Source organism: Toxorhynchites rutilus, chromosome 2, assembly GCF_029784135.1.
Source record: "Toxorhynchites rutilus septentrionalis strain SRP chromosome 2, ASM2978413v1, whole genome shotgun sequence".
NCBI classification, from domain to species: Eukaryota; Metazoa; Arthropoda; class Insecta; order Diptera; family Culicidae; genus Toxorhynchites; species Toxorhynchites rutilus.
Window position 1 is genome coordinate 83,552,208 of NC_073745.1, and position 20,512 is coordinate 83,572,719.

The 20,512-nt window shown below is 41.3% G+C and overlaps 1 protein-coding gene across 15 annotated transcripts in view; it reads left to right on the forward strand.

Moving 5' to 3' along the window:
• LOC129767410 (zinc finger protein 12-like) overlaps positions 1 to 6,990 on the forward strand; it is a 40,044-nt gene extending 33,054 nt beyond the window's left edge. For 5 of the 15 annotated variants that reach the window (XM_055768278.1, XM_055768279.1, XM_055768280.1 and 2 more), the window contains exons 4-7: positions 4,292 to 4,497; positions 4,569 to 5,462; positions 5,523 to 5,794; positions 5,852 to 6,989. In XM_055768278.1, the coding sequence (XP_055624253.1) occupies positions 4,292 to 4,497; positions 4,569 to 5,462; positions 5,523 to 5,794; positions 5,852 to 6,620 (2,141 nt within the window). In that variant the 3' untranslated portion in view covers positions 6,621 to 6,989. Of the gene's footprint in view, positions 1 to 4,291; positions 4,498 to 4,568; positions 5,463 to 5,522; positions 5,795 to 5,851 lie in introns of all 15 variants that reach the window. The other 10 variants (XM_055768285.1, XM_055768286.1, XM_055768289.1 and 7 more) reach the window with 5 other exon arrangements.
• Positions 6,991 to 20,512: the final 13,522 nt, after the last annotated feature.

The window sequence follows — 20,512 nt, forward strand, 5'->3', positions numbered from 1 at the left end:
CGGCGTCACGCAGGCTAGTTGCGTCCTTGTTATCAAACAGCTTCTTTAACGATGTCTTCCTCTGCTTCGTCATTATCGTCACCGGACGACCACTTCCGACCTTCCTCTCTACGTTCAGGGAACCCAGGATACGATATACCGTACTGACAGGTACATTTTCTTCCTTAAAATGTGCCACCGTGAACTTTTTTCCTTGCTGGAAATGCGTTTCGTAGAACCGTACAATGCGTTAGCGGAGCACGTGCTGTTTCGACGCCATCTTTGCTTTGACTAAATTCAAACTAGCAAAAGCAAACACGCCTACTGTTTCTAGGGAGCCCAAAGAGCAATTTTCTTGGAGAAAGGAAATTTTACGCTCTTTATTTGAGTTACTGAAGGTATTGAAAAAATTCTCATTTTTTATTTAACACCCGTTAGAAGCCTCACGAGAGGCACGCCACCGTTCTAAAATATTCGGCCATTCACGCTTCATTGGAGCGAAAAATGCTACGTCAAGCGGTTGTTTCAGATGTGTTGCATTAGGTGGCAGCAGATAAATTTAATTTTTTTTCGAAGTTAAATTTCAATAACTGTTTGATTCAAATGAGATGAAGGATTGTCTCTATTCTCTGCCTTATAGTTGGAAGAAAAAGTGTCTTGAACCAATTCTCTAAAAACTCTTTCGTCGAACCAGCCAGAAGCACTTCGATTGTAGCCTGTTCCTTGAGGGCCATTAGGTATCCAAGAATCCCAAAAATGTTCAACTGTTGGAGACAGTTGATTGATCATTGTTGAGTTATTTATAGTACAGCAGCCCGATGTGTCTTGCAGAGCAGAGCAGTTGTATGGATGAATCGATCTTATTTCGACCGTGGATCGATCTCCATCGCTGATAATTCATCTCGTCGTAATTAAAAATATTGGAAGCCAGAACACCTTCCAGATATTCCATTAAGGTGGACATGTACTCTGCGATTATATCACGTGTTATTGCTGCGCGGTTTATTTTTCTACGAGGGTCGTTCCAAAAAATAAATTTCAGTGCCTCAGAAATCGCGGAAAAATAAAGTTAGGACAAAAAAAACAAGGTGATTTTGGTAATCTACGTTTTATTTTCTATTTTTCTACATAATCGCCTTAACGTTCGAGGTATTTTTCATAGCGTGGCACGAGTTTTTCTATTCCGAGCGCAAAGTGCATAGCGTCAAACTTTTTGAAGTACGAGGTAACTGCGTCACGAATTTCTTCAGTGTTATCGAATCGTTCACCGCCGAACGCCTGTTTCATCACCGTACTATTGTAAAGTTTTGGACCGATTAAGAACAAAAGGCCAGGTTTATTGACGAAAGGAGTGTTCCTCATCCACGATAATGCGCGGCTCCATTCTGCTCGCGTAACTCAAGAGCAATTGAAAAAATTCAAATGGACTGTGTTCCATCATTCTCCTTACATCCCAGACCTCGCCCCTAGCGACTATCACTATCACGGTTATGAAACAGGCGTTCGGCGGTCAACGATTCGATAACACTGAACATCGTACTTCAAAAAGTTGGACGCTACGCACTTCGCACTCGGAATAGAAAAAACTCGTGCCACGCTATGAAAAATGTCTCGAACGTTACGGCGATTATGTAGAAAAATAGAAAATAAAACGTAGATTACGAAAATCACATTGTTTTTCGTCCTAACTACAGTTTTCCGCGATTCCTGAGGCACTTATTTTTTGAACGACCCTCGTATTTTGTGCAAAACGTTAGCTCAGTTGCTGGTGATCGCGAAGGAATCGTGTCACCCAGTCCCTTGAAGGTTTGTTATTCACAAAAATTGGTACTTTTCTTTCCTGCTTTGTCAAATAAACTCGAACTATTTCCCGCAGATTATCGGTTCCCACGAGGAAGACCCACTCGGACTGGCAGTCGAGATGGTCCGGAAACGATAATTCTTCCGTCTCAGTAAAAACTTTCTGATGTCCAGGCTGTTTCTGGTGCGATTCGTACAGCTTGTTGTATATCGTTTGTCGGCTGCAATTGAGTTGCCTTGCGGCTTCTGTGTGGGACATTTCTCCGGATTTGACTTTTTCAAGGCATGCCCTAGAATCTGCTACGGAAACTACAGAATATTCCCGAGCATTATTATCCCTCCGATAGTTCCTCACCATTTTTGTACCTGCAAAAAAGTAAACAAACATAACCTTACATATGGCTGACGGTGGAAAATTTATCGCACCCAATTTTTTCCTTCAAAAATAACTAATTTCAACGATAAAATAACGCTGCTGCTGCTGCTATATATATGACAAACGAATAGTTTTCTGATAGGTTTACATTATGGCGGCAGCGGTGGGGGGTAGATAGTAAAGGAAAATTAGAAAATCGTATTTTTTTTTTCGATGCCAAATGACTTAAAAATGCATAAAACGTGGAGATATGGTGTTATCTCGAAAAAAGATTTTTGGCCGAAAAACGACTTTTTGGGACTTAGCCTGAGTGGCCAAAAAATCAAAATTTTTAGTGTTTTGAGGCACCCCTAAATCATGTCCGATGGAGCTGAAATTTCGCACAGCTATTTTTTTGGGTCAATAAACAAAATGTACATGGTCGGTTCTTTAAATTCGATAATTATTTTATTCGTACCAAAAATGCCAAAAATTGTTTTTCGAGATGACACCAGATCTCCACGTTTCATGCATTTTTAAGTCATTTGGCATCGAAAAAAAATTGGATTTTCTAAATTTCCACCTCCCTTGGAAGATTTTCGTGGATCAAAAAATCAAAACTTTGAGCGCTTTGCGGCACCCCTAAATCATGTCCGATTGAACTGAAACTTTGCACAGGTAATTTTTTGGGACCAACAAACAAATTGTACATGGTCGGTTTTTGAAATTCGATGATGATGTTTTTTTTCCATACATCCATTGCCACCCTAGTTTACATACTTACCAGTATTATAAATTGTAGGAATAATGTACAGTGGAACCTCGTTTATCCACGAGCGGATTATCCACGAAAGCGAGTTTCATAGTAATTCTATGGAGCTCCCCAAAATTTGTCAGTGTGACTTAAAGACTTGCTCTTTTGTTTTGGTTATGTCTTTCATATTATTTTACTACTGGTGCACACGACCTTACAGATGGATAGTTGAATGATTCCTTTATTGATAAAACAGGCTGTTTTCAGGCTGAAATATCCTTATTTCGTGCTTACACCTCGTATATCGCATTATCCGCGGTGACCTAGCCCGACTATTTCGCGGATAATCGGGGTTCCACTGTATACGGAAACATTGTTTTTGGAGCTCACAAATCACAAATCACCAAAGTCCATATCCGAAGAGTTCATTTGCAAGACGGTTATCGTAATTTCTGTGCCTGCATGCAAACAAACAGAATGCTGAAGCAAAATGTGGAGGTTAAAAGGCCATGGGAGCTGTACAACAAGGTTTTGACGAAGTACGAAGGATGCATACTGGTTGAAGACGAGATGTACGTGAAGATGGCAGCGTGATTTTGGGCAGCTTTCAAGCTTGAAATTCTAGAAGGGTTCGTCTCGCTAATAAATTTGCCAGGAAGTCCTTGATTCGGCAAGGGATTTGCAGCTGTGGACAGAAAACCAAAGTTTTCGTCACGAACAAGACAATGGATTCCAAAATACATAGGGGAGACTGCCTGTAGGAACGTCCTGGCCAGATTTGATAAGGTGCTACTACAGTTGAGGGGTGCTTCAGTGGGGCCCCGTGACAATGAAATCGATTACATTGAAAAAGACCTCAATCCTCCGAATTGCTCCCAATTGACTCGGGATGCTGCAGACATGAAGAGATCGTGGAATAAAACGGCTGCTGAGGTTGACCAACAGAGAGATCAAACTTCGATGGAGTGTATCCCAAGAAAAGAACGAAAATTCATCAAAACTGTGAAAACTTTTATAATATCTTTTTGCTGAAAGAACAATAAATTATCTATATTCTGATATAAAAACATTTTTTGTACCCTCAATCAATCCCGAGATACAATTGGTTTTATGAATCCGGATTCTAAATGAATCAAGTTTTTATCAACACTATGATCATGAGAAAGGTTGGCTTCATCTTCTAGATGAACTTTTGCATCATTATTTACTTATCTCACCCAAACAGCAACACAAAAAAGTAATATAAGCTATGTTTTTTAGTTCTCTATTATGCTTCGATACAACGTACGATTTTGAAAGTGAAATGTACGTTCTATCGAAGTTTCTCTGTATTAATATTTGATGAAAATGGTAACTATTGAATAGGACTCTCGTTCAACCGTTCCATTCTTTATGTATTCCAGCTGAAATCCAAGAGATCGGGGAAGGCGTATTCGATGTCCGCTGCATCGTCCAGCACTGTGGAATGACGAAGTGTGAGAATCCATCGAGATTATTCTTCCCTGCCCCGTTAAGCCAGGAAGAGCGCCGCAAGTGGTTAGTTCAGATTGGAGCGCAGGACACTACACCGTCAACAGATTCCTTCGCTGTTTGTGATCTACACTTTGAGGTATTGCTTTCAAAAAAAATTTTGTTTCTAACGGTTAGTTATTAATTTGTGGTAATGCGATCTATTACAAGCTGGCGAAGGATCTGCGGAACTATGACGACGTTATCACGGAAGGTCGACCAGGCATTCTGAAGAAATTCGTGATGCCCACACGTAACATTCCGGTGCCGTTTGGCCACAAGGTAGTCCACTTCTCGTACGAGTTCCAAGAAAATACTGGCAAAGTGAAAAAAGAGCTCGAGGAGGAAGATGAATATCCCTCACTGTTGGAGGAAATGGCGCCGCCCGGTACAGCATCCCAAAGTAACGGACCGTCATCTGGATTGGTATTGGAAGACCCGCGTCACATTGAGCAAAATTCGGATCAGGAATTTTTACGCATCTGTCGTTCTTGTCTGAGCAAGGACAACACGCTCGTGTCCGTTTTCGAGGATGGGATGGATGATATTTTCTTCCAATTCACGACGATATCGATCGATGAGAATGAAGGGATTTCGACACTTATTTGTGACGAGTGCAAATCTCGGCTACTGGAGTTACAATTTTTCCGTGAAAGTTGCGTGAACAATACGCAAATTTTGATCCAACGTTATCATAGTTTCTACGGGGGCGGACCACCGATGGCGGATACCGAAATCGATAATAGTATGTGTGACTACTCTTCGGATTTTGTCACCGACGCGGATAGTGTTGGTCTCCAGCAGGAAGTACACGTAGATGATCCGGAAGATTTGCTGATGCCTCAGAAAGAGGTGATGGAGACGGATTTCTGGGAACACGAAGAGAAACCCAAACCCAAACGGAAGCAAGTTTTTTCTCAACCAGCTATAGAACCTGGACCTGTCGTAGTTGCACCTGCATCTTCTGCTAATTCCTCGAAACGAAAACCACTTGTGAAGAAGCGCTACACTTGCAAATTCTGCAGAAAAGAGTACAGCTCGAAACCTGGCATAGAAATGCACATGGTAAGGATAACGGTTAGTTTTATTTTTCGTTTCTGTTAACCATCGCTTGATATATGACAGGATACTCACAAGGGTCACAATATCGAGGATTTCACACTCAAGTGCGGTCAGTGTTCAATGCTGCGACGACCGGACGATGTCCATCGCTGCTATGCGGACAACTTGTACTGTCATATTTGTGCGGAGAAGTTCCGAAGTTGGTCCTACCTGAAGCTACACTTGGCAAAGTTGCACAAGATCAAAACAAAACGTCGTGAGTTGATGTTGCAGTTGACGAAAAGTCCCAGAATAGGGTGCAAAGACGATCTGCTCAAACGGTTGGTTTGCAAAATGCAAGTTTAATTTGATGATAGTGTTTTTTTTTCTAATATTCCTTTGTCTTTCATCAGACCTCCGAAGTTTCATCCAGCAAGGCCCAAACCGAGAGAAATCGATTTTAGCAGCAATAGCAGCAGTAATGACGCCTCAGCAGAGCCCACGTATTACAAGTGTGGTTTTTGTCGGGCTTGCTTCACGTCGAGTGCCGCGTATGAGAAGCACTTATGTTCCCATGCCGTTGTGCAATTGACGCAGTGCAACGAGTGCGGAGAAAACTTTACGGATTTCAAGGAGCTTCAAGAACACCACAACAAGCACGAGGGGGATACGGATGAACTGGGGACGGGTAGCTTACAGAACGGATGTGTTCTTTGCAGTGAGACGTTCAATCGGCGACAGACCCTGCTACTTCATCGGCAGTATGTGCATCGGGACATCGATGTGGTTGAGTGTAGCGTGTGTTCAAGATTCTTTTCCAATTCGAGCGAGTTGGCCGACCACGAATGTAACAGTGGTGAAAAGGTTACCCCTGAAGAGAACGGAGGCTTTGTTATCGTCCAGCCGGAGTCCATCTTGAACGGGGGTTCCACCGTACCACTGGAAGTTAACTCTGAACCAGTGGTGATGCAGGAAGAAAACACTGATCCCTTGCTCGGATTGGGAATCGAGGAGGTGATCGATCTTGCTTCGGATGATGAAGAACTGACTCAGGAACAGGAATCATTCGTGTGTGCAGTTTGTGGTAAGGATTTTGACAAGGAGGATGTCCTTGATCGTCACATGAAGCTTCATCGGATGATGAATGCAGCCAAGGCGGGCGATACCGGGCTGGGGAATTAGGATCAACTGAATGGATTGAGGTTAAGTTATTACGATACATCAAATGTACTATTATCACTTTGTCAAGCTACATTTATTCCAATTACTATCGTACTGTTGCCTTTATTATGCATAAATGTATCTTCATTTAGTATTGTCAAGTTTTGTATAATTGTTGATGATATCACTTCCATAGATTTTACGTTTACTTAGCTTTTTTTACATAATTCAGATTTAGATACACCATAAGTAAAAAGGTGTGCTCGTGCAATTCTAAGTGGTGATCATAATAAGTCCCAAAAAACATCAACTCAAATTCCTCTAACCCAGCAGCCATTTTATTAGTGAATAAGTCAGAAAATAAGCCGTATACTATATTTTGTTTTAGGAAGTTTAAGAAACCGATTGTAAAGAAACCATACCTCATAACATATTTTAATGAACTAGTGTATATACAAAAATGTATTCCTGTTAACGACCGTATCTGACTTGGGACCAATCGATTCGAACAAGTTCTAAAAAGGTATTCTCGCAGATGCTGATTTGCAGTCTCCAGAAAACAAACACAACGCGCCGCGCTTGAGTTTAATTTTTATCAGCGCGCGTTCAAAGAAAACTCGTATTCTCTCTTGGTGCGAAGAACACAAGATTCATAAACACGTCAGCGCAAAATGTACCCGGCGCAGAACTGAGATACTAAACATTTCTTCTCAATTGTGTGATGCGCATCTCATTCTATACACACACACACACACACACACACATACACATCAAATTCTAGCGCCCGCATTGTCTCCTTCGTTCCCTCAACAGCGCGTCCCCTTTCGAACCGTACACGTTTGTGAGAAGAAATATATTTTAACAGAGAGAGCAATCCAGATTCAAGCGCGCAGTATAGTAATACGGCGTAAGCACGGAGCAAAATTCAGCGTAAACTCAGCGCAAATCTCTGGGCAAGAACGGCGCTGACAACCAAATATTTCATCTGTGCTTCGGAGCGTGTTCATTCTCCAGAGCGCATGTGTAAACAAGTAATGGGAGCTCAACTGGGTACAAAAATCTTGTTACACATCAGCACTGGGTTGCATTCTGAAGACTGTTGACTTGTAATCAACGGGACGGTAAGGGTGAATTCGGCAATGATAATGCTCCGGGAATGTAATACTGAAGCTAGGTGTACCATAACTCCATCCAACTATGTGCGTGTTCTTACTAGAGGTGGGCAGGACGGTTCATTTCAGTGAGCGGCTCAGAGCCTCTCGTTCATTAAATCGAGCCGGCTTAATTTAGCGGTTCTTTTTTGAATCGAGACTCTTTTGAACTGCGGCTTTTTTTAGCCAAGACTCTTTAAAAGCGGCTCTTTTTGAGCCGAGACTCTTTCAAAGAGCGGCTCTTTTTTGAACAACGGCCTTTTTTGAGCTGAGACACTTTCAAAGAGCGTCTCTTTTTTGAACCACGGTGTTTTTTTTTGAGCCGAGACTCATTCAAAGAGTGGCTCTTTTTTGAACCGCGGCTTTTTTTAAGCCGAGACTCTTCCAAAAAGCGGCTCTTTTTTGAACCGCGGTTCATTTCTAAAGAACCGTGGATCGTACGCTCGTTCTGTCGATCCGGCTTAAATGAGCTGCTCGTGAGCGCTCGCCCATCTCTAGTTCTTACTCTGCGTACCGTTGTTGGGCATGAGAATGAGTCGACGAAGTCATCTGCCGTGATGGTGGGTTCCTGGAGGAATTTCAACCATCTTCCGTCGCTTTCGTGTGCCGCCTTCATCAACTATCTATCGTTTCTAATTGGGGAATTCCTCGAAACTGTTCTAATTTTTTTCTGGTGAGCTTGGAACATGTGAGATTGTCTTTAGTAGCGGCTTCACAGTAATCAGCTAAAACCCGCATTTCATGTATCCCGAAATCACGTTGCTCTTTTGATTGTCTTTAAGATTAGCGGGTTCAGTAGTCCTGTAAAATGTTGTCGCTGAGGAAACGCTTTTCTCCTTATACGTGTGCAGAATTTATTTATTTATTTTATTTATTTATTTAAATGTTTCACATGACGTAAGACAAAGTCTTTTTTCTGTCAATAACGATTTTTACAAAGCATTTACATAAGTTCTAGCAAACATTATTATTTTTAAAGGTTTATTAACCTAATCTCTGTTGAAATAATCTAGTGCAGCCTTTTTGTACAATGTTTCCGACTGTATTCGTTTAAGTTCCATGGGTTGCGCGTTCCAATAAACCACTCCTCTCACAAAAAATGACTCACCATATAAAGCAGAACGATGTGATGGGACCGCGAAGTTGAGCGAGCGACGTCCTTGGAGCAGCCTCAGCTTTCGGACAAGATTGAAGGGTTCATTACGGTGAATAATTCTCCACAGTTGCAGACATGTCCTCATTTCATAGAAACGACGGAAAGGACATCCGAGTAGATTCCTCTGAAGGTTCCGAACAGACGTGAAACGATTCAAATTGTATACGTAACGGCAACAATCATTTAAGGCAACTTCCAATTTTGACATCATAGCCATACTCATGCTAAGGTGGATGACATCACCAAGAATAAAGTGTGACAATATTAGCGACTTAAAAAGCAGGAGTTTCGTATGCTGAGGGAGATCTGACGTGGTTGCACGCAATGTACGTAGGCCAGCATACACTTTACCACATTGGGTGGATACTGCTTTGTCCCAGCTGAGATTCCTTTGAAAAATAATGCCCAGATTGTTCACGTGTTCTACAAACTGGATGTAATTCCCTTCGACGACAAGCGATGGATGATCTGAATCCATATACTGGTTAGTACCGAATAAAATCGCTTTGGTTTTTGTATGATTTATGCGTAACGAATTCCTTGAAGCCCAATTTACTACTCGTTGAAGATCATCGTTTAACCGCGCCACTGCAGTTGAAACGTCAGGATGAGAAAAGTACAGTTGCACATCATCTGCGAACATTTGGACTCGACAGTATCTCAATATTCCGGGTAGGTCATCAATGTATGTAGAGAACAACAAAGGTCCAAGCACTGATCCTTGCGGAACCCCAGAGGTAACGGAAACTGCAGCGGAAGAGATATGGTTACAATATACAATTTGCGTTCTCCCGGCCAAATACGACTTCATGAGGCCAACAGCAGATGATGAGAAATGGAAGCGCTCATGTAGCTTATGCAAGAGTCGACAATGAGATATTGTGTCGAAAGCTTTGCTGAAATCAATCAGCAGTAAAGCCACCTTATCCTTTCTGTCAATCAGTCCAGCAATATCGTCATAAACACGAAGCAACGCAGTTTTTACACCATGACCACGCCGGAAACCCGCTTGGTCATCATTTAGTAGATTCATCGATGTAAAATAGGTACTGATTTGTTGCTTCAGTACCTTCTCCAAAACCTTAGACAAAACACTCAACAAGCTGATAGGGCGGAGGTTTTCGACAGAGTTTAGATGTTTCTTCTTTCTCAGAGGGATTATTTTGGGAGGCATTTGCCTCCAATTCCTTTTCGTAGATCTGAAAAAAGTCAGGTCTAGGGGCGTGTTTTTGTTGTATTTTTTATATTTTTTCTGGAAAGCTGAGGGTCGTTTTCTTGAGGTTTTCGAAAATTGACATGCCCATTTTCACTGCCACCCTAGTGTATAGCAACCCGCGCATAATGAGGCATCTCTTCTGTGTGAAAAGCATTAAGGTGGTGATGAATATGCTATTCAGCATGGTGCCAGAAACTTAGTATGCGATTGGTCTTTGAGGGGAATGAACTATTGAAACAACCTGATAATACTCAGTTGAGATTTCGTATGCCAAATAACACGCATTCAATGTATTCTGAGTGACAAGCTCTAGAATACACGCGACCACAGTGCAGGTCGTAAGAAATTTCTTTGACGAAAAATCCTTCGATCCGAGCGGTAATCGAACCCGAGACTCAACAACTACCCATAACAATTGCGAATCATCGGGATGGCTTACCGTATGTCCCAAGTCAAGGTGATATCCGGTCCGTATTCGTTTAATTATTCGCCGTCAAATGAACTTCACGGCATGTTGAAGTAAACCCCCCAGACTGAATTCGTTTCTCTTTCTCATTTGCAGATTGTGGATGAGTTTCTGCTGGGTAGACAATGGAGCCACCCATGGTGTAACTACTTTTTTGTATCAGAAATCAAGTTTTCGTTTCACTTCATATGGACGTTAAAATAAGATTGTGTGCGCGGGCAACGAGGTACATGCCGGGGTGGAGTAGTAGTGCCGTGATGATGTCAGGTTGAATGAAAAAGCAGATTTGTATTCAATCGCCACGCCAATTAGAATAACCATTTGCTTCAACTAGAAATCATCATTGACGAGCGTTAAGCGTGAGGATAACTGATGAACTAGTCATGTTGACGGCGAATGCCGAAGTAGTCCTACTCGAAGCGACTGAGAAGAGTGCCGATTTTCATGCTTCGTCTTCGAAAATTTTGGAACCTGCCAATGGTTCCAGTACAACCCATGGTAAAGGCAAGGAGAAGAAACGCCTTCATTGTGTCGTGTCAGGTGATCTCAACACTGCCTGAGATGTTGTTAGTTACTTATTGGGTGCCTGACTAGCCCTCAGCGGTTAAATCAAAACCCGTGGTTCTTTAATTGAGATAAAGCTATCTAAGATGTTGGCAGTAACGCTTGCATTGAAAAAATGAGCAATTTTTCATGCGTTCACCTTCACACCTGGTGATGAGACCACTTGTGCATCGTCAATCATAGTAATGCATGAGGTTCCAAACAAATTTTGACAGCACTATCAGTTGAACTGTGGAAGTTATGGCGAAAACAGTAAAGCAACTGCGCTCCCGGTCGGCCGACGGTGCTATTCGATCGTAAACTGCAACTGAAGCTAAAGCAGGAGACACAGAGAAAGGAGGCTACATCGTTCCGGGCTTTGGGCCGGGGGGTCAGAGCAACGGGCCAGAAAGCGAAAAAATACCTAGCGGAGATGCACATCATCATGCAGAATCTTCAAATCAAGACATGCCAATAAGTAGTGGTAGGGGGGCAAATTGGCCACCTGCTTATTTGGTAGTATAACTATTGACAATGAATGCCGTATCGATAGTCACCTTATGTTTGAAAAATGTAATGACTTTTGAGCCACCCTGTACTTCAGTAGCTGTGCGCATGGTATCTAAGGAATTTTTCGTGAAATTTAGTTTGTTCAATCTGATATGTTGGACAAATCATCAGTTTGAACGACTGTTCACATATCTTAGGGGAGATGAACAGTAATTTTGTGTAATATCAGCGATTAATTAGCATAGAAATTACTTTGATGTTTGGGGGGCAAAGTGGTCATAGATGGATAAGACTTACAATGTTCTGTTTACTAAAGCTCATTACATTCTGCTCTTGAGGAGGTTCCTTTTGTAGCTTCGAGCCTCGGAAAATATACCACTCCAACTAAACCAAGACTCATTGTGCGGAACGTTATGTTTTTCTTACTACGTTTTTGTATGCATGAGAAAACTTAAATTGAGATTCTAGGTGAATAGGTGAAGTTTATTTTATACATGTACCTACTATATCAAATATGATTTGCACAAATTTGGACGAAAAAACGCATAAATCTATTCCATTTAGCTTGATATGTGCAAGTGACCACTTTGCCCCCACTAGGTGGCAAAGCAAAAACCAAGCAAAAACAAATGTTCCATTTTTCACCTTTTTTGTAATGATGAAAAATGTACTATTTTGATTTTTTATAGTAAAAGTCGTTTGCTATCTTGAACAACAATGAGTTGAGTTATACATGACCACTATGCCCCCACTTCCCCTATGTTTTCCATAGCAATGGCGAAAATTCCGGCCAACTACCGGAAGAGCGACAGTGCTTCGAAATATTTTTGTAACATGGTCAATAAAGTTAGTAAATAAATTATCATTTGTTGCTTTTTCATAGATATCCGAAAATTGTTCATTGCGAGCGTTAGGTGAAAAGAATTACTGTGGAGAGTGCCCAGGCTCCGCCTGTACCCATCATGCTTTCGCTCCAACAACATACCACTGGGCAAAAACTTTTGCAATGCACCGATAGATCAACAATAATGGGCCTGATCACGAACGTCGCTTCACGGTGAGGGCGAAATGATTTGTATGCAAGGTTATATGTACTTCATTTCGTTTTCACCGTGAAGGGGCGTTCGTGATCAGGCCCAATGTGAAATGTGATGCTACAGAAAAAATACGCCTCAAGCTCTTCAGAAGCGCAGAGACGAAAAATAAAGATGAGTCGGCGCTGTAACTTATAAATAAAAAGTGTTTTTTGTTCGAGTCGTTTTCCAGCATTTACGTCGGGTAATTTAAGAAAAATTACTTTTGGAATAAATATTATGACAAAATGACTTAAATGGCACTAACGTTCCTAGACGAATTTCGTCGTCTCAACGTAGTATTACTTGCGTAATTTTTATTAGTACTTAGTTGAAATTTCTAACCCAAATAACACGCCTTCGATGCATTCTGAGTGGCAAGCTCTAGAATACGCCCGACCACAGTGCAAGACGAAGGAAATTTCTTTGACGAGAAATTGCCCCGTTCAGAACAAGATTCGAACCGGGCCCTATTATGTAAATCGAATCGAGAAGTCGATACAATCACTATCACACCGAGCAATATATCGTATTTTGTAAATCGAGATAATGGGCCTGATCACGAGCGTCACTTCACGGTGAAAACTAAATGAAGTGCATATAATGATTTGTATCATTTTGTTTTCACCGTGAAGTGTCGTTCATGATCAGGCCCAATGTTTTACCGAGCTCGAACTTCGTGGGTTGCAAATTGCATATATTCAAGCGTTTCTGAATCGTTTCCCGAAGGAAAAAATATCAGGGACGCAAACCAAAACTCCGAAGATATGCGACAATCAAATCAAACAACCCGAAAAATTCTGACAGTTGGACCGATTGTTTTCACTCGGTCGATGCTATCGACTTCGCTCGGTATCTATAAAACAAGAAGTAGGTTATAGGGAATGATAATCATCTATTTGTTGCATATGAATCAATTCTTGATGGTTCTCTTTAGAATCGAGGCGCCTTGATTTTTTGTCCATGTTCGAGAACATATATTCCTTTCACCAAAAATGCAAGTGAATAAAAATTACTCCCAGCTTGCATGCATCTGCTATGGCGGTTTTCCCAGGCGCTTCGATTTCAGTTCAATCTGGCGGCAGGAAATATATGGAATTGGGAGAGAAGAGCATAGTGTTTAGGCGAGTGAGCAAGACCAGTCGTAATCACAATTAAATGGATTTCCGATTAAATGGAACTGACTTATATACGGTTTCGTGTGATTTCAATAGCCTGTTTTCAAAGCTATTTTTGAGCTATTGAAACAATGGGCCCTATTATAGAAATCGAATCGAGGATTCGATACAATCACTATCACTATCACACCGAGTAAAATCTGGAATTATAGAAATCGAGGAAAACTGCTCGATTCGTTAGTAAGCTCGAATGTCAGCGGTTGTGATGAAATATTTTGAAACAAGTTTGAAATGTTTCATGAAGCACTATAAAAAGGATGCCAAATCTTTTTTTGATGCATCTGCTATGAAAATGTATTTCCAAAAGTGTTAATATGGTTATGGAGTAAATTGATATTCCCTCAAAGAATAAAGCTTAATAGGCATAAGGCACGCATGCATGTGTAATAAAAACGACAGCGTGGAACAATTTGCTGTACAAAAAATATAATTATTAGAAAATCTATGGAATTCCGTGAAGAGTCATGCATTAATTTCACTTTTCTTTTAGCAAAACAATTTTTGTTATTCATGTAATGCAACATGTAATCCTCTTTTAGCGTCGATTTCTTCTTGTAGCGGCGTCGATAGCTTTATTGTATTGGGACCATCACCTGTTGCTCTGAATTCTCGCTTGTTGTGTGCTAGTGTTTTCTTTACCTTTCCCCTCATGTCAATCCAAATCTGTAATTTGAGTAAAATCATTATTGTTTCGCAGGATAGCTTTAGCATATGGTATAGAGCATTATACCACTCCGACCATTAGTTTGATCTATTGTAGTGAAAGTGGTATAGTTTGGCATAGTATAGCAATAAAAAAGAAAATTGCTGCCAAAAATAACGTACTAATGTATGCTAGTAGAAGTAAGCAATTTTTAAGTAGGAAATTCGGTTGAAAGAAATTCAAAGAGTATGATAAAATTTACTTATGAAAGTTATGTGTATCGTAAAACAAATACTTACTTTCTGCTATTCTGAACCTAGATGCATTGGTAGTCTCAGTGCATTAAGTTCCTCTCTGGATTCCTCCAACTTTTCCTACACCGGGATTATATTAGAACTGCCTCCACAAAGATCTCGAGCAATGTCTACGTTCGCTTCCATTGTTTCAAGGAGCCGTTCAAACTGGTGGTGATTTGGTTTTTTTTCTTCCACCACTCATTTTCAGCCACTGAAATATGCGCTGGAAGTAAATTCTGCATTGTAAGTTATAACATGATTAATGTAAATAATGCTGGATTGAACACTTACCTTATATAGACTATTCTGGCAGCACCGTAAAACAAATGCTGATCAAAACAAAAGAACATGTGTAGCAAATTGCATATATTGAAGCGTTTCTGAAATGTTTCCCAAAGGGATGCAGGCCAAAACAAAATAATTCTCTGAAGATATGCAACAAGTGAACCAAACAACTCGAAAAGTTCTGACACATGCATCGATAGTTATCACTCGCTCGGTGCTATCGAATTGCTCGATTTCTATAATAGTAAAATAGAGCTAACGAGCAAAATTCTTATCGCCTCGATTTCTATAATAGGGCCCAATGTTTTGGATCAATGAGTAACAAGCATATAACGCGTAGCCATTTTCAAATAAAGTGTTTATCATACCATTTCGTTCAGCCGGCAAAGAGGTATGAACGCTTATAATCTTGTTTCTCCAATGTAACGCTCTCGTTTTCGAAACTTTAAACTTACACCCCAGTATAGAAATGAAATACGTGGTCCTACATCAATAGTAAAAAAAAAGAGCTAACGAGCAATATTCTTATCGACTCGATTTCTATAATAGGGCTCTACAAAATAATGTTCTATTAATGCCTAACATGACTATGCTTCACAGGATCATTTCTGTAGGCAAGTTTTCTCCACTCCAGATTCGTTCGATAACTCGCAAGTAGATCGGACAAGTTTTCAAAACGATCCAACAAAGGTGTTTTTTCCACATCGAATCAGACTGTGTTTTTTTTTATCGGTTGCGCTTGCGAGTAGAGCGAAACTCAAAGTGGTGCGCGACCGAGACGCAGAGGATACAATTCAGACAGATTCATCACACACGCCACACAGCAGCGGCAAGTATATAATTTATTTTTCTTTTGTCCTCCTATCATTCCTTCTACCATCTGTGCTCGATTTACACCATTGTTCATCTGTGTGTTTACCAAATCGGCAAACGTTGGCTAATGCCAACATGGGGTGTATATTTTTTCTTGGTTACATTACCGTTGAAATTTTATTGGAACTTTTTTTCATTTTAGAATTTTATATAAATAAAATAAATTAATATAAATATTATCCGCAGCATAACCTTATAATATTTTTTTTACTTGTTCATTTTAATAATTATTATATTCTGTTCATATCGAACAGTTGGCCGATTTTTCTAATATGGCTGATGGCGGAAAGGACCCCCCGTTGACGCAATTGAATATTTCTGATACCGAACCTCCTCCTGAAGAGCAGGAGGATGAAGCAGAAATTGAGAATTATTAGTAGAAAATTCTGTTTACGAAGTTGATAGTTCTGAAGATGAGGAAATCGACGAGAAACAGGATTTTCGTCCTAAAGAATACCCTGAAGGCTCCAAAGGCCCATTCATTGTGTACTTTAGACGAAAATCCAAACCTCTCAATGTCATTCGCATCTCGAAGGAACTAACTCAACATTTTTCTGACGTTACCGAAATTACACGGATGGGGCCAGACAAACGAGTTGTCGTCTCAAGCAGGACCCAAGCGAACAAAATAACGCGCTGCGACCTCTTTGCGATTGAGTATCGTGTATACGTACCCTGTTGCAACGTCGAAATAGACGGCGTAATAACCGAAAAGGGTTTGACCCGAAAAGAGATAATCGATGGTGTCGGTCGCTTCAAGAACTCCACACTAAAAACTGTGAAGATTCTTGCATGCGATCGACTGAAATCTGTGTCACATAAAAATGACAATAGAATTCTCAATCGGACAAACTCTTTTCGTGTGACTTTTGAGGGTTCCGCCCTTCCAAATTACGTTGCAATAGGGGCACTTCGTTTACCTGTTCGGTTGTTTGTACCCCGGGTAATGAAATGCAGCAAATGTATGCAACTCGGTCACACGGCCGCCTATTGTTGCAATAAAAAACGTTGCGCAGATTGTGGAGAGAGCCATGATGAGAATCCTTGCGCGAAAGAGCACAAGTGTCTTCATTGCGGCGGGACTCCTCATGATTTTACTCAATGCCCGGTCTACATACAACGAGGGGAAAAACTCAAGCGTTCCTTAAAGGAACGTTCCAAGCGGACTTTTGCAGAAATGCTTAAAAGTTCCGTGCTAACGACACAGGACAATCCCTACTCCATTCTGCAGAACGACGAGCCTGTTGCTGACGCTCCTAATGCCGGATGTTCCGGTACATCGCAGGGTGCCATCAGGAAAAGAAAAATTACTTCTTTTCCATCACTCCCCAGAAAGAATACCGAAACTTCCCAAGTTGGAATGAAGCCTCAAACTGAACGTGCTGAGAATAGGCCGAAGCAAGTACCTCCCGGTTTACGTGGTCATGCTACCAACCAGGGGTCCTCAGCACTTCCCGGAACATCACGTCTGTTCCATTTTCGCGGTCGAAGCAACAGCCACTACCTGGCCTGCTTGCGCTTTGAGACCTTGTGGATAACATTTTAAATGCTTTAAATATAAATGATCCTCTTAAATGCATAGTATTATGTTTTCTTCCGGTTGTGAGAACATTTTTGAAAGAAAAATGTGGCTTTTTAGCAGCGTTCATTTCCCTTCGATCAAAAAACGTCGCTCCTTCTATAGAGTCACTATCCCATCGATCACAGGCATTGAAGTTGTCGCTTGCCAGATACAAATCAATGGCAAAGAACTCTGCATTGCTTCGATATATATTCCTCCCAGGACTACGGTAGGCCGCCATCAGTTCTTTGATATTATCGAGGCATTGCCGGAGCCGTGGTTAATCTTAGGTGACTTCAACTCCCATGGAACAGCATGGGGGTCACTCTTCGATGACAACCGTGCCACGTTGATTTATGATCTGTGCGACAACTTCAACATGACAGTTTTAAATACTGGGGAAGCAACTAGGATAGCCAACCCTCCTGCACGGGCAAGCATGCTAGACATATCTCTCTGCTCTTCTTCATTATCTCTGGATTGCACATGGAGGGTAATCCAAGATCCCCATGGTAGTGATCACCTACCAATAATTTTATCGATCGCCAATGAATCAAAATCTAGTGAGTCAGTCGATATTGCGTATGACCTCACGAAGAATATTGACTGGAGAAAATTTGCGGAATTAATATCTGAAGCAATCATTTCGATGCATGAACTTCCTCCCCTTGAAGAGTATAACTTTATATCAAGTTTGATTTACGATAGCGCACTTTGAGCTTGAAGCTCAAAAGAAACGTGTACCGGCTACCACTTTCCGACGTCGTCCTCCATCACTTTGGTGGGACAGGGAGTGTTCAAATGTCTACCTTGAAAAATCATCCGCTTTAAAAAAATTCAGGAAAACTGGATTAGTGGAATGGTTTCGAAAGTACCAAGCTCTAGAAGCCAAACTAAAAGGTCTGATTAAAGCAAAAAAGCGTGGATATTGGCGGAAATTCGTCAATGGTTTGTCAAGGGAGACCGCTATGAGTACTCTTTGGAATACGGCTAGGAGAATGCGTGGCTGGAACCATACCAATGAAAGTGAGGAATACTCTGACCGTTGGATTTTCATATTTGCAAGGAAGGTTTGTCCCGATTCTGTTCCTGCACAAAGCGTCGTACGCGATATTCCGCTCCAATGCGATTATGAGAATTTTTCGATGGTAGAATTCTCAATTGCCCACCTCTCATGTAACAATTCAGCTCCGGGGTCGGACAAGATTAAATTCAACTTGTTGAAGAGTCTTCCCGACTTGGCAAAACAGCGTTTGCTGAACTTGTTCAACAAGTTTCTGGAGCTGAATATTGTCCCGCATGACTGGAGACAAGTGAGAGTGATAGCCATACGAAAACCCAACAAGCCGGCTTGCGATCACAACTCGTATAGGCCGATTGCAATGTTATCCTGTATTCGCAAATTGTTAGAGAAAATGATTCTACTTCGTTTGGACAAGTGGGTCGAAACGAACAATTTGCTGTCAAATACGCAGTTTGGCTTCCGCCGAGGTAAAGGGACGAATGATTGTCTCGCGCTGCTATCTTCTGAAATCCAAATCGCATTTGCTCGCAAAGAACAAATGGCTTCCGTTTTCCTCGATATCAAAGAAGCATTTGATTCAGTTTCCATGGAAATTCTCTCAGAGAAGCTTCATAATCATGGACTTTCACCAATTCTGAATAATTTCCTGTACAATTTACTGTCAGAAAAGCACATGAATTTCTCTCATGGCAACTCAAAACCTTCTCATTACAGTTTTATGGGCCTACCGCAAGGCTCCTGCCTAAGCCCCCTCTTGTACAGTTTTTACGTCAATGATATGGATGATTGTCTAACTAGAGACTGCACGCTGAGACAACTTGCAGACGATGGAGTTATTTCCATCACGGGTACTAATTCCGTCGTTCTGCAAAAGTCGTTGCAAGATACCCTGAACAATCTGTTCACGTGGGCCTTCAAGCTGGGTATCGAATTCTCTACGGAGAAAACTGAAATGGTCGTTTTTTCTAGGAAGCACGAACCCGCCCAATTCCAGCTTTACCTATCCGGCAAAACGATCCAACACTCTATGTTTTTCAAATACCTGGGTGTATATTTTGATTCTAAATGTACCTGGGGGAGACACATTGCGTATTCGAAACAGAAATGCCAGCAAAGAATCAATTTTCTCCAAACAATTACCGGAACATGGTGGGGTGGCCATCCAGAAGTTCTCATTCAGTTGTACAAAACAACGATATTATCAGTGTTAGAATATGGCAGTTTTTGCTTCCGATCAGCTGCCAGGATTCATATTCTCAAGCTGGAGAGAATACAATATCGTTGCTTGCGTATAGCCATGGGGTGTTTGCATTCGACACATACGATGAGTCTCGAAGTTTTGGCAGGAGTACCCCCGCTTACTCTTCGGTTCACAGAATTATCCTCCAGATTTCTCATCCGTTGCAAGATCATGAATCCATTGGTGATTGATAACTTCGAAAATCTACTACAACTGACTCCTCAGTCAAGTTTTATGTCTTTATACCATGAGTACCTTACCCGTGCACGTGCACCCTTCACCAGGCATCTCCAACCAAGTTTGCTTCCCATACTTCTGCAATTCCTCTGTCATTTTTGATCTGTCCATGCGACAAAAAATCCCTGGAATCCCAGATCACCTACGCTCCGATTCTATTCCGCCGATATTTTCGGCAGAATATGGGAAAGTTAGATCTGATAAAATGTTCTTTACTGACGGTTCATTCATAAACGGGTCCACTGGCTTCGGCATCTTCAATGAAAATTCCAGTGCCTCTTTCAAAATCAAAGATCCTTGTTCCGTGTATGTCGCTGAACTGGGTGCGATATATTACGCATTAGGGATCATTGAAACATTGCCCATCGACCACTATTTTATTTTTTCAGACAGTCTCAGCTCAATAGAGGCAATCCGCTCAATGAAAGTTGATAAACGCTCATCTTATTTCCTAACAAGAA